This window comes from Chamaea fasciata, unplaced genomic scaffold, assembly GCF_029207755.1.
Source record: "Chamaea fasciata isolate MVZ Bird 193981 ecotype frontalis unplaced genomic scaffold, bChaFas1.0.hap1 SCAF_4, whole genome shotgun sequence".
NCBI lineage: Eukaryota > Metazoa > Chordata > Aves > Passeriformes > Sylviidae > Chamaea > Chamaea fasciata.
Genome location: NW_027094089.1, coordinates 78,946,315 through 78,963,861, shown reverse-complemented (window position 1 = coordinate 78,963,861; position 17,547 = coordinate 78,946,315). Strand labels below are relative to the sequence as shown.

Sequence of the window (17,547 nt, the reverse complement as noted above, 5' to 3'; positions counted from 1 at the left end):
GGACACTACACCTGGGGAACCATAGATTTTTTGAACGATTGTTTGAAAGTTTGTGCAATGATTAGTCTGAAATGAAATCCAAAATTTCAATTCTTCTTCTTTGTTCCAATAAACATTCTCCACTGACTGTACTTTTTCGTGGTATCCCACGAATCTTAGTGAAAAAGGCACTGTAGAGCAACTAAGTTTTTCTTTCCTTTTTCATTCCAACAAAACAACCACTGTTGCCCTGAAATTTAGTAGGAAAAACTGATAATGTCTATTAGGTGGCAGCAAGAAAAATCTTTATTAGCTTGAAGTACATGAATTATCAATCAAATAAGAAATAGGCAGACAGCAGCTGCAAATGGCAAACTGCTATAATTACAAATGATGTCTTGTGCATGACTATGTCTCAAAAATTGTTACACGATGCTGTGCAAAACCCCCAACATTTATATCCACAGTCCAAAATAATACGGTCCATTACAATTATGTACTTTGGAGCAGAAATATCATTTTTTACGTTTCACATTGTTTCTGTTCTAGACACTGAATTTGTATTTTATTTTTTAAAAGGATGAATTTGCCTTAGAGAACTGACACCTTATATGAGTATTTTAGTTTTGCTTGCAAGTAACAGGAAAAGAAACATGGCATAAAACTCAAGCCCCAAGTTCCTCAGAATGCCTACTGAGAATAAATTTTATGTTTATTTGTATTTCATTTTCCTTGAACAACTGCCTTTCCCTTGGGTATTTATTAAAAACATAAAAAGAATGAGCCAAATTCACTTCTCAATAACATCCATTCAGCATTGTTGGAGCTTGCAAAATTGCACTAGACCAGCCAAGGGGAAAATTTCACTCACTGTTTAGTAAACATATATTTTTCCTGGTTGAGAAGATGTATTGTTTAATCTTTAGATTCTCTGCCTGCCCCTGCTTATCAAAGGAGAAAAAGCAGCTGTTTGGTTATAAATTTGTGACCTCACACAGGAATAATGTGATGTAAGTGCTGGGCTGTGGGTTACTCGGGGCAGTCCTACACCAGGCAATTCCCAGTGATGTGCTGAGGATTCCAGCATGGTTCCCATCTACTCCAGCCCACAAAGCAATAGTTACATTTTCTTCTGTACCATTTGCCTGAAGATTCCCATAAATAACCTCATGTGACCTGCACTGTAAACCCCTCAGATTGCAGCCGTGTTAGGAGGGGAATGATTTCAAGTGAATTTGGCCAGGGAAGGTCCGTTCTCAGTGCAAGGCTGGAGCAGCATTTTTAGAGTGCGTGGCAGACACATCCACTTCTGAAGGAGGTGAATCAGGGAAATCCACAAAAAACAAACAGAACAGAAGGTGCTGGTTGGGCTGTGACCAAAACAGAGCTGGTTCATGATGCAGCCTGTCTCCACGTGTCCCTCCCACCTCCTGCCCAGGCTGGGCTGCCCAGGGTTGCTCTTCACCTGTGCTGCTGCAGGTGTCTTAAAGCTGACCTGATCCCATAAACCCTGATTCCCATGATACAAGAACATTTCACCCACCATCAGCATGGGTTTTGTACAGTTTGATCTCATCTCTTTTCACCGGAGCTTGCAGGAAAGGTCATTAAGACACAGAAACTGTGACTCCTAGACAGAGCACGTGGCCAACAGAAGGGGTTAGTGCTTCTCATCCACTGCTACCCACGAAATTACAGTTTACAGCTTTGTGAGTAGAAAAATGATGCCTTTAAGATCTAAGCCAATGTTTCCAGGAGTCTCATGGATTGTCTTTACTTCCAGCCCAAGAACCCCCCCCAAATCTAGCAGCGAGTAATGTGACCATTGCCCTTGGCAGCACCATTAAACTGGGCAGCGAACTACTTCAAATAGCTGCGAGTGTTAAACATTAGTTCTGCCTTAAGTAGGTTGATTTTAACAGTCAAATGTGCACTGCCGTCTATGTGAACATTAAAAGCACCTTTCAAACTTAATTTTACAGAAATGTTAACGACCAGAACAAACTACTGAAGGCAAAGAAGAAAAGTAATTATTTCAACAGATGAAAGGAAACAGTAAATTAACACTCTTGTTTTAAAAGGGGGCTCAGTAACTTATCTGCTTTAAGGAAATACCATTAACTGGAGGTAGCATGGACATTTCACTTAATATGTTTATGGTTTGGGGTTTCTTTTCTCTTCTGACCTTTAAAAATGAGGTCTGAGGCAAAAGGAGAGCCGTAAATCTTTAACTGAAATACAACAAGTTCCAGAAACTGCTTTATCAAAATCACAGCAAGGGAATCGGTTCCTAAGTATCAACATTATGCGTCATGTACACACACATATCAAAGCCATCAACAGCAACAACCTTTACGGCCACAGAGGCCTCTAAATTCTGAAGAAAGCAGGAAGACAGAACCAGAATGACTCAGAAATACTCCTAACATACCACCAGTGCCTACATACATCAAAAAAACCCCTAGGGACAGCTAAACTAATCCTATTATTACATTAAAGAATATCCAGGGAGAAATTTGTCATCATTTAGAAAATGTTAAGCTCCTTGTTATAAATACAAAACACATCAGTTTTGTGCATGAGCTGTTATTCAGTGCAATTTTGAAAACTGTTTAAAAACAGTCACTGGCTTGTAAGCAAGATTTTCTTACCATATGTGTCGCAACATGGTAGCAGATTGTGGACATTTCCAAAGGAATTTCATATATATATATCTTTAAAATGTTTACAGTAAAATTTAGGTGATCATTAGGGGCTTTTCTAAATGCACATGCATTTTCTACACAATAAAAAAATGCACTGATTTAAATGTTTGAAAATAATTTGTTCTGCATAATCAACACAGCTATATATGCACTTTATTCTGAAATCACTCACTTGCAGACCTCAAATGATTAAATGGTTTATTAGCCTCATGACTTACACAAGTCCACTTTGAAAATACAGTAAAATTTAGGGTTTCTTCAGCAAAGCTGCGTTGCTGATGAAAGTGGCTTTAATCTGGGATTTTAATTAATATTTTTCCATGAAGGATACTTTAGTAAAGATATTATATTGTACTGCACATGCACCAATCTGCAAGTGGTTATGCAGATTTCTAGGGATGCTAAATGCTAAATACACACACGTCCATACAGGACATACACGACCTAAGAGGTAAGGAAAGAACTGCACGCAGAATTTAGCAATCCTGAAGTAAACTGAGAACCAGAAGGTCAGGAAAAACTGATGATGTAGTCTCAGCAAACACTGGCTCTGACAGGAAAGCCAATTTAAGTAGTTCCCACGCCCCACAGCACAGCTCAGCAGCCCCTTCTGTGAAAACCTTTTGGATGCCTATTTTTAAACTGCATCATATAAGGAGTCTCTTCACTAACACCTCTGGATGATGCAGGATTATTATTTTGGGGAGACATTTTCTTGCTGAGGGTATTTTGATGTGGGAATAGGCACAATCTGGCTCATTCTTACATCTTATTTAAATCGTGGCTGTTAATCTCATGTCAGATAAAAGCAGCAGTGAAAGTTGTTCAAGGCCCTTTATCTTTTGAGTGAGCAGAATGTATTATTTTGTCTGATTTAAGGAAGAAATTGAGGCATGTGTGGAAAAGTACCCATGACTTTCTGGCATGAAAGAAGTCTACTCCACAAATTACCCCTCCCTTTAACACTCTCACTTGGGGGTATCGAAGGGGGTAATTGAAGAAACAGCAGCTGAAGACAACCCTTGAAGGGAGAACTCCAAGTTGGAAAACCTTTAACCTGCGTTATCACACCCACCCAGACACTGTCAGATCCACTACCCAAGCCAAGCTCAGCCTGCCACTCCTGCATCCATCACCCTGTGCTGGATTGATCATGATTTGGTATTGAGATGTGATAAATACCACCACGTTCAAGCCTTCAAACAGCAACTCCTGAAATGCACGGTGACAGTGCTGTTGCTATAAACATATCTGCACCAATTATTAGGGTGAGAAGAATTTGTGAGCCAGCAGTCTAAAATCATAAGTTTTAGCTGCACACAGCAAGGTAAACACTTATTTAAAAATAAATGTGAAATTCAGTCTTCCACAAAAGCAGCAGTGTCATGAGAAAACTCAGGCTTTAAGTTTTGTAAACGCTGCGTTTTCAATATTAGAGTGTCAGTCTTCATTCACTCTCTGACAAGGTTGTCAATCAAACAGCAATCTAGTTTTGTAAGACTTTAACCAAAGATCAAAGCAATGATACTGCTGAGTTCACATTACCTTCCCAGAGATAACCACTTGAGCACTTTCACAGCACTGCATCGATATTAACTTTGCACCGCTCCTTCCAAGCAAATAAAACAGGACAAAGTTTGACAGCCCTGCTGGCTTCTGCTCTCAGCCCTGATCCAAGCTGAATCCCAATGCCATTCCCTCTATCCCTTATAACTCCTCCTGGATATTGAAGGTGAGGACTGCAGGACTTGCGTTCAGTTACACTTTCATCAATTAAAAGGAAATGAAATGTGCTTTCTGTCTCCTTTGAGGAACACATCAAATGTCTTTTCCTCAATAACAATAGTCGGGCAATAAAAAGATGAGTGAGCAAAATGTGGCATATCATCTTTTTGCCTTTGACTCCAGCCCAATGGCAAATGAAAGGCATCCAAAATCAATTTCCAGAAGCTAATAAATTCAGTATGTGAAAGCAGTGAAAATATAACTTTTGCAGCCTCATCATCAAGCTGATTTGTAAGCAAAGCTGGGCCCAATTCCTGCACCCTATGGTACCCATATATTCAGTTTCATGCAGGTAATATATCATTTCTCCACAGCTTCTATTTCGAGGCTAAACAGAAAGATATATACATCTATATCTTCTTTCCACAAACATATGTCCTGATAATATCATAATAAAAATCTGAATGTGCTGTGCCCAGGAAATCGTGTTGATCCCTATCAGTTACTTCTTCCAGTAACAGTGAAGGGAAGGTGAAGGCAAATGCTGCTCCAAGGGCAGAATCTCGAGCACAGCTGCTTCCCACAGCTCCACAGGAATTCCAGGACAGGCCTCTTTATGGCAGCACAGGCAGGGGCTGCGAGGGCTTTTATTTGCTTGTTAACTGCAGCACTTGCCAGACCATGCCCAGCTAAAGGCAAGATTCCACAGGGAATATTGTCTAACCATAATCACCATCTAAAATACTCCCTGAGCAGTGGTGAATACTTTGGACCTTACACTGCTAAGGGCTTTACTCACCTCAAGAAGTTCTTCTATGTGATAGACTATGGATTTTTTTCAATCCAAACCATCTGCAGACAGCAATATTACACAGGGTGAATTACACTTACCTAACACACTGAAAAGTCATTAACAGTGTTAACATTTTCGTGGTGTGGCACTTACTTAAAAAGAAAAAATAAAGTAGGAAAAAAACCAAAACATCAAAACCAAAATGGTTTCTGACCCCGCAGGTTTCTTTGTCAATATATGGATTTGCTTCCTTCAGAGAAAAACAAACCAAACCAAAATAACAAACAAACAAACCCTCAAAAAACCAACAAAAAAAACCCCAAAAACACCCTCAAAACATAAAGAAAAAAAAAAACCTGAAGGAGACAGAAAGGTAGGCAAGCTGGGAGAGATGGAATTGGCAGTGGAAAATGTGGCTGGGGAGTGTAGCTGAAGAATGATGGTGTATGTGGACTGAGGACATGTGCAAGGTTTGGAAAACAGCAGGTGGAGGAAACTGTGGAACAGAATTATATTTAAAGGGGAGAAGTTGGAACTAGGTGAGAACAGTAAAGGAATCACACTCAGAGTGTAAAATATTGCTTTGTCACTTAGTTCATACTGTGAACATGTCCAGGTTTTTTCTTCCAAGTCAGCAGCAATGGGAAATGCTGTTCTTTCTTACTCTACTTGTCACCAGGGCACCGTTCTCCTCAGATGCTGGCAGCTTTTGGGAGCCTAGACTGTTATTATGGGACCTGGGACAACTATTTCCTCACACTGCAAGAAACACTTTGCTGAGAGTTTTTTTTTGTTAGAAATATCAGATCATGTCTCCTCTTTCTTTACTGCAGGATTTTAGTGAGCAGTTGGAAATGAGTGACTATGAAATCCAACTCAAATCTGGGTAACACTGTAAAACCTTCTTTCTTTCATGTTTGTTGCATCTACTTTACCTGTTCACCTCCAATGTTTACACGCAAGAAATAATGGTTTTTTAGTCTCAAACACTGTTTCTCCAGCTGAAGAGTCTGAGACATGCCTGCCCTCCAAGCTTTCAGCTTCCTAAAACCCAACTATTAAAAAGCAGAAGGTCTGTGAGATTATGCCGATATTTCTGTAGTAGCCGAGTAGCACGAGAGTATCTTTCCAATCTCCTGCAGACAGAGCAGGTTAGGAAGTGTGAATGCAGATGTGAAGCTTGGAAAGAGCAGCCCTGTGTGTAAGAGGTCACCTGGATGTTGTGACAGTGCTGCTGTGCCCGTGACTGCCCTGCTTTTACCCCTGGGGCTGAGCTCCCCCAGGGCTGGCTGGACGGCAGCAGAGCGCTGGTGAAGGCACAGGAGCACATCGTATGTTTGATGTTTGATGTTTGGCGTGAAACACAAGTGAAGCTGTGAATGCCACGCATCACCCTGCAGCGAGCACTCTGCCAGAAGCCAGTCCTGTCCACCTCCCCTCTCCCAGCTCTGTGACCCCACAAGCCAGGACACGGGGTCCTGGGTGTGTTGGGGTCACCCCTGCCCTGGGGAGATTCTGACACACCTCATGTGCAGAGCACATCTCTCTCCACAGCCCACGGAACACAGAGCTGGGATTCGATGCATCACGAACCACAGCACCACAGCAAAGGCCCCTCCTAGATGTGAACATGGTTAAAGTGCTCTGCACTAAAAGTACCTGTTCACAAAACATCTTTAAACCGCTGCTGAGCATCCTGATCTGAACCAACTGCAGGGAGAGAGATTACAGAATATTGATGACACTTCACATGCTTACGTGTCATCAACAATTAAGATTTCCTTAGGGTGCAGCACTTACTTAAAAAGAACAATCAAAAGAAAACAAACCCACCAAAACACCAAAAACCAAACAGGTTTTTGTACAGCACCAGTTTCAAACAGGAGCTGTGAGGTGCTACCCCTTCTCAGCCTCCACTCAGCATAGAGATTTCACACAGCTTCAACCACACTCGGACCTTCCTGCTCATAGAATTTAAGACTGATTTTTGAAATCGAAGTTTAAAAAGCTAAACTTTCCTGCATTTCCTTTTATCTTGATAATGCCACCCAAAAATAGTTTCTCCTAAATTCTGACAGTTTCTTCTGTAAAGACGAAAGGCACATTTATAAAAGCATCTAAAAACCAGAATATACTTAAATATAAAAAATGCCTAACTGTATCCATAACTAAGTCTTCATTTAGTTTAAAAGTTTTGATATTATCTCTTATTATTTATGCTTCAAAGGAGAATAGTAATTAGAAAAGTTCTGCAAATTTGCACTAATGAAGCAGAAAAATCTACTATGAAGTAACGAATTTTATTAATCGCCATGCAAGAAAGTAAGTAAAAAATGCTAAAAATTTAAGTACACCTAGATAATTTTTTATGATTTTTGTAGAAGTTTATGTTAAACTACTTGCAGGTTATTTCAGAGAATCACAGAATGGTTTGGACTGGAAGGGACCTTAGAGAATATCTTATTCCAGCACTCTGCTATGGACAGGGGCACCTTGCACTACACCAGGCCTCTCATTTCTGAATCTTCGTAACAACTTGAGCTGGGAAGTGTACTTTTGCCACAGATTTGAGCTATTATCAAGGAATTTATACTCCCTGAACACTGAAAAAGAGGACAGTTAAATATGCAGCAAAATCACATTGCAGAATCTAAGCAGAAACATGAAGAGTGCAGGGATTGAGTGTGAAAGGAAAATCCAAATCCCTTTCTGGTTTCCATCCTTCTTCCCTTCCCCACATCCAGCAGCTTTCCTTGCTGTGCTCAGGACATCTCTCTAAATCCAGGGGAAAAAAGGACTCCCATAAAAATGCCTTATGCCAGGATGTGTTAGCACCATTACGTGAAATAATTGTTCCTTGGGAGATTCTAGACAGTCAATTAACCCCCAATTCACGACTCAAGTGGCAGAGCAGACACTCCATGAATAAAGGGTAGGGGTTCAATTCTCAATTAGGACAAAATTTTTTCCTTAATAGTTTAATCTTGTGGTCAATTAAATCCCCGAGTGTTGCATTAATTATTATATGAATTCCAGACAACTTCTAATTTAAAGGTTAGTTATGGTGCACCACAACTGGAGCAGTGTCCAGGGATTAAAGTTTTAAAAAAATTCTACTTTAGGAGCAAAAATCCCCTGTTCTGAAAAAAGACAAGGGAACGTCTTTACATTGTGATTTCTTAATCTAGGATACTTTAAATGTCTCCTAGATTTTACACCAGAGGTTAGAGTGTGTTATGTTACAGATCATTAGAAACCTGTTTACTGCTGCACCACATATTCCTATCACCAGTTATAATAAACAGGGTTTCTAAACAGACTTTTAAGCATTAATCTCATCTCCAATTGCTGAGCTTTATTCCTATATTGCTGGGCACAGCAGCTTGGAATAGTAGCTTATTTTTCCATCTGTTAGACATATAGAGACTACAGTTTGTGAAGTACTTTCTTGGTGCTCTTTTTGTCAGAATAAAGTCCTGGATTTCCTCGGGGAAGCAAGGGACATATGCTGGTGCTCTATGGTTTCTGAGTTACTGCAGAGATGAATTCCTCTTGGCCAGCTTTCTGTTGAATAGGTGCTGGAATCATATAAAACAGCAGCTTGTGGAAAAAAAAAAAACAAACCCACAGTAAAATGGTGAGTTCGCTGGCCAAATCAGTGATCTTTTTTCAACTAATTATTTTTCTTGCTCAAAATGAAGACAGTTTGTCTTTGAAAAGACTGTCTATCATTAAAAAAGAAAAGTATGGAAAGTTTTTGAAACAACTATAACAGATGTCATAGCAGTTGAAAGTACAATTAGAAAGCACAACGCCGCAGAAATAAAACTTCAAACAAAAGCAGAAAGAGTTCTTTGTGCACATCAATAATTTAGAATGATTTAAGAACTGTTTTATAGATGCAAGTGGAGCTCTTTCTGTCTATATATAAATCGAATGTGTTCTTTATAGGCAAACAAAAAGGGGATACAATCCTTTTAAATTATTTTTAGGATAATTGTTTCCACAGCAAACATCATTATTTATCAGTTTTGAGGAGAAGCCAACTGCCAATATTTGAAATGCACAAACCTTGGCACACAACACAGAAAATGGTAATCTCCCCCCTTTTCAAAACCAGTTTTGTGTTTATTTTACACATTTGTCAAGTTCTTATCTCAAAGCCCATGCAGTTTACCTATTTCTATCAGAAATCGTTATATTTTATTTTTAATCACCTTCCCATAGCTAATTTGGTAACTCAGGAAGGGAAACTGTTATTGCTACCAGATGCTGTTACCTTCCTGCTCACTCACATATTCCTAAAAATTGATTCAACAGCCTGGAAAACAAGGTTTAATATGTATTATTATGCCTTCTGGATTTCTTCTGTTATAATCACTTTTTTTTAGATAAACAGTCTCATTTTAGTGATGCAAACATTCTAAAGCTATACTACAGACACTTCCCATAGTAATTCCTTCAGGAGAGTACTGAAGGAGAGAGAGTACTGAAGGATGCTGCTGGTCCTTTGCCAGCAGGAATTTCTCTATAGCTTTATTTCTATGTGTAGACTTCACAAAAAAAAGAAAATTGGGCAGTTTCATGTGTAGAGAGCTGAGATTTTCCTTTTCAGAGGAGAAGGAATATTAGGGAATAAATGAAGGTCCTTGAGACTCCAAGTTTTCTACAGAGGAAGTGGGAACAGATGTTCTTGTAGGTCACGGAAGAGAAATCAGTTTCCCAACAACTTCCACACTGGAATATCAGAACACACTTTCACTGGAGTCAGCCAGGAAGGCCCCAGCCCAGCCTCTCTGCTGCTCAAAACAGCAAAAACTACAAGAAAAAAAAATCAAGCAAAAAGAAACTGCAAACTTTGAGACTTCAGTTCTGCTATTACAATTTACTGACCCCCATCATGTGTGTAGGCTGACCCTCACTGGTGAAAAACCCCTACACTGATTCTGCCAATTTAGCAACAACTCTTCCAAGAAGATATTCATACTTTGCAGATACCTGGGACCATTTATCCTCAGTATTTTATGTGACTGATGATACATGAGCTGCTAGTTGGGTAAAATTAAAGCTCCAGTCTGCTCCATACAATATTTAATACGGGCCATATAGGAAGTGATGTTTACAAAACACTCATCCTGAAAAAGGCTGCTGAAAAGTTATCTTACGCATCAGGAGAGAATTCTTATTGTGAATCAGACTCTAATCTAGAAATACTTGACTCATTTTCTGCTATTTTCCACACCTGTGTATGGAGAGAAATCAACAATGACCAATTTTGAAACAACAGAACTGTCTCTCAGGAACTCATTAATTAGTTTTTGAATACTGGCGATTTCTTTTTTATTTTTACAAATATCAAAAGCTTTGTGCAAAGAAATTATGATATTATATAATCTTTATTGTTTTTATTACTACTGCTGGTGATTTTACAGAAATATTATGCTTTCCCTGTAATATATCAGTAAAAATAAAATATAAATATACATAAGTACGAATACAGATCTGTGGTTTCACAGACCAATTCCAACTCTCCTTTCTGCCCAAATCCCTCCTGCCTCCAGTGCTGAAGGCGGCAACACAACAGTGACAAAAATGTCAAAAGTCAAACATCAGCTCTGGTGACTCCTCCTTTAATTTGTGAATCTCTCCACACTTTTGCCTGGAGGGCACCATCACTACAGTCAATTTCTAGATTTTCAAACTAACATAAACCAAGACAACAATAACAAACACAGGCCAGTCTCCTAATCAACAGCATCTAAAAAGTCCCCAGAGGTTAGAGATGTATAAATAACATGTTATTTTCTGAAAAATGCTTATTTTCTGGCCTCTGTGAGTAGGCACGTGTACACACACATATGCCATTTTCTGCTCCAGCTCAGCCATCTCCCAGAGATGCTCCATCATCCAACATATTCCACATCAAAAAGGCATCTTCCACCACACCACAAGAGGCTCTCCACTGAACTGTCAGTAAAATCTGTACAGCTCTGGATCCCCTTGCTGACAACACACACCCGAAAAAGCCACGGGATATGTCAGCAAATTCACACAAGCCAGGTCTAACTATCAAAACATCACAGAGCAGCCCCAGTGATGGGTAAAAGAGACAGATTCAAAACTGCACCATGTTTTATAGATTATAACATCTCTGAATACACCTGGAAGCAGAATTTTATTTATTAAACTGCTTGTTACAGCCTGTCACATTCTGTCAACTAGAAGAAAAATCTGCTTTGGAAACGACTTTCACACTGACTACAAAATAAAACTAGAAAATAAATCAGTTGGGATTTTGACACCAACATGGAAAGGCCAAGCATGACCAAAGAAATGTGCTGGGGAAATTTGTATTGGAGTAATCCCTCTTTCTAGTTTGTACTCATTCACCTCCAATTTCAGAGTTCACAGCTGTCTCTCCTTCCACCTTTTTATCAGTCCTGCTACAAGAAGGATATTCACAGCTGGGAAACTTCAGCAGGGACCCACAAGGATCTTCCAGTCCAATTCTTCAGTGAAGAGCCCAAGCAACGATAAAATCCCCCTTAAAACCTTGGCATTATCAGCGCCAGGCTGTAACAAACTAAGGTAATCCATGTGAAATTATATTGATCGATTACAATTCTGGGCTCCTGCTCTTTCAGGCACAATGATGGATTTCCAAAGGACAGCTGATAATACGAAAAACATACTGTGTGAACTGTCCATCCCCAGAAATTACTCTGTCTGTAACACACAAATCCCACACAGAGTCCAAAGTGCTGGAGTGGTGCCTTCTGCCCTAACAATCAAACACAAAATCTGATTTCCTGCAATCTGCAGCCCCAGCGGCTTCTGAGATGAGCACATGGGCCTCCATCAGCTCTGCTAACAAAAATTCATGTAACTTTATCAAAGGAATTCAACACAATGTCTGAGATACAATGAAGAACACATTTATTCTGGTTTCACGACTACACATCAAGAATAATCTTTTTCTACTTTCACTCAGAGGTTAGTTCACTATCTTATGCACAGAATCCTTGAATGGTTAGGGTTAGAAGTTCACTAAGGATTTATTACTTGTTTTTATCTGGAATATTCTAACACACTAAACATTCTAAAACACTTTGGAGATGAACCTTAATGTGCAGTTTTGTCTCAGCCTTGCTGTCCCCAGAGGCCTCTGGGCAGCAAGTCCTCCACAAAAGGGAAGACAAAGCCCTTAATTGCCATCCAAATGTGACTGTTACACAGGAGACAGACACACTCCACAGTATCCAAGATCGAATTAGGAAAAAAGTCCCTGAGTACACAAAAAATGCTACACAAAATACCATCCACCAGTGCTGGATTTGCTCTTCTGACAGCAGGAGCACACACTGCTGTCACAATCACGAGCTCTGTATTCCACTGATCTGGAACATCCAGCTGTGGGCAGCAGGACAAACTCTGGCTCACTGGTAGGAACCCTCAGGAAAGAATTGTGCTTTATGAAGCGCAGCTTCTCTGAGTCTCTTGAAGGTCTTCCTCAGTCACAAATACCGCAAAACTTCCAAAGTCGCCAATTAACAACTGTCACGACTAATTTGAATTTTTATCTGTATTGTTATCCCTTTCTTCTTCTGTCTGTGCACAGCTGCACACTTGGGCACACAAATGCAGGAGCACAGTGCCCCTGAGCAGGTCCAGTGCTCAGGCAGAGGAGTCTGAGCCCCCGCTGGCAAATTCCCCAAGATCCCAAGGATTTCTGCAGCACGGCAAAAAACATTTAGCAACCTCTTGGGGCACAGATTGTCCACATCTTACTGCTCCTAATGAGGACTGAAGAGAACTGAAAGCAAACTTGTTAAATCACTCATAGACATAAAGAATGTCACCAACTGCAAGTCTCAGGTTAATGACTTTGCACCAGAGGTAACACCAAGCAGAGAATCCAGTGGGTCAGTTTTAAGACCAGCGCTAAGGAAAAGATTCCTGGGGCTAATCCAAAAGTTTTCTTGGTGCCAATCAACACTGGGTGCCAATCAACAATTTTTCTCCTCATAATTTTCCAATTTGATATAGCTCAGATGAACCTACATAAAACAATTCTCAGTACTGGTGGAAAAGTAGGAATGCCCCTGAAGAGACAACTGACTGGAGAGTTGATTTCCCTCTTATTTGCCCATTTTATTGCACAGATTGACATGAATACCTTACTAAAAATTTGTTTCAAAGCCTTTTCAATAAAGAAAATTTCATTATTTCACCGTGTTTATACAGACTCATAATTTGTAGTGTTTAGACAGCGATACTTTAAAGTCACTGGAATCTAATAAATAAAACATATTAATAAATTATATATCAACGCAAGAATCTGCCTTAGCCCATCTGCCAAGACAACTATGAAGTAAGTATTCTACTCATCAGAGAAAGAGGATTCCTAAAAATAATTCTGCAAATAAAGCTCTGATATAAACTTAATGTAAAAGGTGTGACCTTGGAGTACTTCACTAGCATCTCTTGCATAATTGCCTTTATATTTATAAATCTTTCAGCAATGGTTAAGCACACAATCATAACGTCACGAGTACAGACACTTCAAAAATTAAAGCTTTACCTTGATTAATTATTTACATTTTGTGAATCTAAGTGTTAATAGAGTTTGCCTTGGTTTTATGGGTCTGGGGTTTTGTGGATTGACTGACTGACTGACAATCACATCTACTATTAGGCCACCTTTTTAACAGTTGTCAATTCTCTTGTAGGTTAAATTTAACGACAAAAAAACACTTGTGGAAAATGCCTCCACCCAGAATAGAGCACTATGCTTCTTATCTTTCAGTGTTCTCTGAGGATAGAAAATGTAAAAATATCTCTGACTTATCCAGTGGGATTTTGCACTGCACGTCACTCAAGGTTTTGGGAAAAAGAAACCTTTAAATTCATGTACTATTGCACCCACCGCTGATGAAACAGCTCCAGGGTCTGTGATACACACACTTGGACACCAGAATGAACACGGTTTCATTCCTGATTTGGGGAGTTCTTCATGTACTCATGAACACATTTGTGAAAAAAAGAGATTTTTTCTCATTTTATCTTTAACGAGCCAGCATTGACATGTCAAACAAACGGCACAGAGACCATGTGAGGTGCTGGCACCTACTGCACGCTGCACACAGACACCGTGTGGTTCAGCTTCGTGCTCCTCGTTCTCCTCACTCCTTCCCTTTTCCATCTGGATGCTTTCAGATTAATTGTTGGGAAAGTCCCCTCTCTGGAGCAGAGCCCCCACCAGCCTGTTGCTATTTCAGGTGTTCTGCACCTGCTCATTCTCCTCCCCTCACACCCTGAGTAGCCCAGTCCTTTGGCAGTGATTAATTTAAACAGCATAAACCCTCTTTTCTGCTAATGAAATCCAATAAATAAATACGGTTATTCGTTCATTACCACGCTCTCTGGCCATCTGAAAATATTTCACTCAGCCAACAGAAATGATGCAAAATTTCCCTTTCTTTGAAGCAATAAAGGGAAAGGTGTTCTTTAATAAACTGGGAAGGGAGAGCTGCCAGATGCAGAGTTTGGAGAGTACCGTGTGCTGGGCCATGGGACACAGCCCCAGAGCCTGGGTTTGGGCTCTGGAGATGCAGGATGGGCTGAGGGAGGGATCACTGCCCCCAGGCAGCTCTGGGAATGCAGGGCAAATCCCTTCCTCAGCAAAAATCATATTTACTTGTACTCACAGGCCAGTGGGTAAGTGACAATATGGGTCATCAATGGAATTTTTCTACACTATTTTCCTCTGGTTTGCACCCCAAACCCCATGTGAACATGCTATCCATTTCTGGACAACAACCAGCAGCAGAAGCTGGGGGAAAACCCTTCCAAAAGACCAAGCTTTGGTCAAATTGTTCCCACTGAAGACATCCTGTACATCCCCACTGATTTCACTGCGGCAAGAGTTGGGCCAATGCCTTTCATTGCTCCAGTCTATGTGAGGAGTTTGAAATATTTCTTGTCATGCAGTCAAACAGAATAATTGTACAAGCATCAAAATCTGGCTGGAAGGCACAGCCAAATTCTTTTCTGGCTCATTTCACCTTCCTAATGCCAGAATTCACATGAAAGTTTCTGTAAAGCCTATAAAGGGCTGTGTCAAACACAATCCTACTCTACTCCACACAACAGAGATTTTTTTTTTTCAGGATATGTATTGAAGAAGATGCATTTAAAGTGTAGTTTCTGTAAGTAACTGTGCAGGTAAAATGTGGGGCTGTGTTCTAGGGGAGATTTTGTAACTGTTTCCTTGCACTAGTGACTTCAAAATAAAGTGCAGATTACTCTGGATATGGTTTTCACTCAGAAATAGATGCACAGGCAAAATGCTGGTGTAACGTGCCAGAAAAAAGCATTTGAGAAAAATACAGCATGTAATCCATGCAGGAAAAACGATTTTAGATATATATAAAAAGACCCCAAACCATGCAGACTTCCAAAGATGTTTGACTCTGTTGACCTCCAATGTTAAATCTGACCATACTCCCTCTAAAAGGATGATAAAAGGACGCAGAGTAACTGAGATTCAATGGCATTTCTCCTTCAGAAAGCTTAAAGGTATGGCTGTAACTGGGCTCTAAACGCTCTGCAATGAGACAGCCACCCATTCTGGAAATTCTGCCCCATCAACACATACAAACAAACCACAGAAATTCCAACAACCTCATATTAACTGTCTTTTAAAGAAGCACAGTTGTGCAATCATGTTTTCCTCAGCCCTAATCACCCTGAAATTACTTCGATGAGCACAAAGTGACACATTTTTGTCTTTTGCTGAGATCTTAAAATGGGACATGGAAAACCAAAACTGTGTGTCCTAAGGGGTATTTTGTCTGTAATCACTACAGTAACTTTTTTTTTTTAAACGCTAAGATTTCACATAAGTTGTACTCCTGATAAATTAGAGTTCTTTAATTTTCAGTTGTTGCTATCTTAATTGCTATACAGAGCTCAGCTTTGTGAAGTTATGTCAAGGTGTGCAACACAAAAACACGCTCAATATATGCCTTCAATAATTTCTTTGTTGTTTGAAAACTTCCAACTTACAGCAAAGCTGGCATTTTATGGCCTGCAGAGCTATAAATCATTTTTAAAATCATGATGATATTACTCAAAACAGATGTGAAAACATATGTTTGCCACGGTTGTATAAACCGCTTACTTGTCATACTTAATAAATGTTGATACTTTTATTTTAACCGCATTCCTTCTTAACAACTTTGAAAATCTTTTCCATGGTGAATATATTTTGCCTTGGTTAGAGCAATGGCAGGTTTGGAAAAACAAAGCTTGCTCTGTATACAAATCACATGGTTGTTTTCTGCAGGGCAAGGCAGCACAGATCACACTGTCCACATCTGACTGTAAAACACTCAGCACAACTGAGGTGCACCAGAGCCCAAAATAATTATATAGGAGAAAACAATAACAGCACTAGGAACAAAGAGTCTACACAGGACTGACCCCGCTGGTTCCTACAGAAACTGCAATATGGGTCTGTCCCACTGATAAATGCAAAATCAGCTTGGAATCCTAGATACAGAAGGTTGGTGCCTTTAAAACTTCTGTATGTGACAAAAGAAAAATTCTCATATTTTCTGAGAAAAACTTGACAGCCTGCAGACCAAGCAGAAAAGGAGAAACTTTGTTCTGTCTCTAAGATAATATTTTAAAGCGTCTCATGATTTCAAAGCACTTTTTTCTGATGCAGGTGGATCTCTGAACACTAAATTAATTCTAAAAACATCCCCTAAGTGCACGCAGAACTAACACATGTATAAAGACGCATTTCCCAGTACTTAATCAATTAAAGAAATTATGCAAAAACGTAGACTAGGAAATGAATAAACCTACACAAATTTAATCTTAAGGAGAATTATAGCACACAAACTGTTAGCATCAGATCTTTGTGATTTCATCCATGTTAAAAGGAATGATCACAGGAGCCTGGGAATTGGGTTCACAGGTGGTGGAGGTTCAATTATTTTTGCTTTGGGGATTTCTGAATTATTTTTTCAGAATTTTAAACTGTACTTTCCTTCATCCATCCAGAGTGACAGAACTGCTACTACCAAGAAGTACATGATTTGCATCTTTGAACCCCACAGGATACTGAATTGTTTCGCTGAAAAATGACTGAACATGTGGCAAGAAACCATGCACAGTTAAACAGAATTAAAATCAACTACATTTTCAGGCTTAGATTAAATACTCACCGTGCAATTACTACAGAAATGTAATTTTTAAATCTTAGGAGTGAAGTTATGGCTGGTAACTTTTTGTAAATGTCAACAGGAGTCAAGAGGGAAGGATTTAAGCTGGATG

The 17,547-nt window shown here is 39.6% G+C and overlaps 1 protein-coding gene across 3 annotated transcripts in view; it reads right to left on the bottom strand.

The window, feature by feature from the left end:
* The window catches only part of DACH2 (dachshund family transcription factor 2), a 245,583-nt gene that overhangs the window by 25,461 nt on the left and 202,575 nt on the right, over positions 1-17,547 (bottom strand). Inside the window, exon 8 of one of the 3 annotated variants that reach the window (XM_066182190.1) lies at positions 1,281-1,288. The exons of the other annotated variants lie outside the window; for them this stretch is intronic. Coding sequence (XP_066038287.1) covers positions 1,281-1,288 — 8 coding nt within the window. The remainder of the gene's footprint in view (positions 1-1,280; positions 1,289-17,547) is intronic. 3 annotated transcript variants of the gene reach the window in all.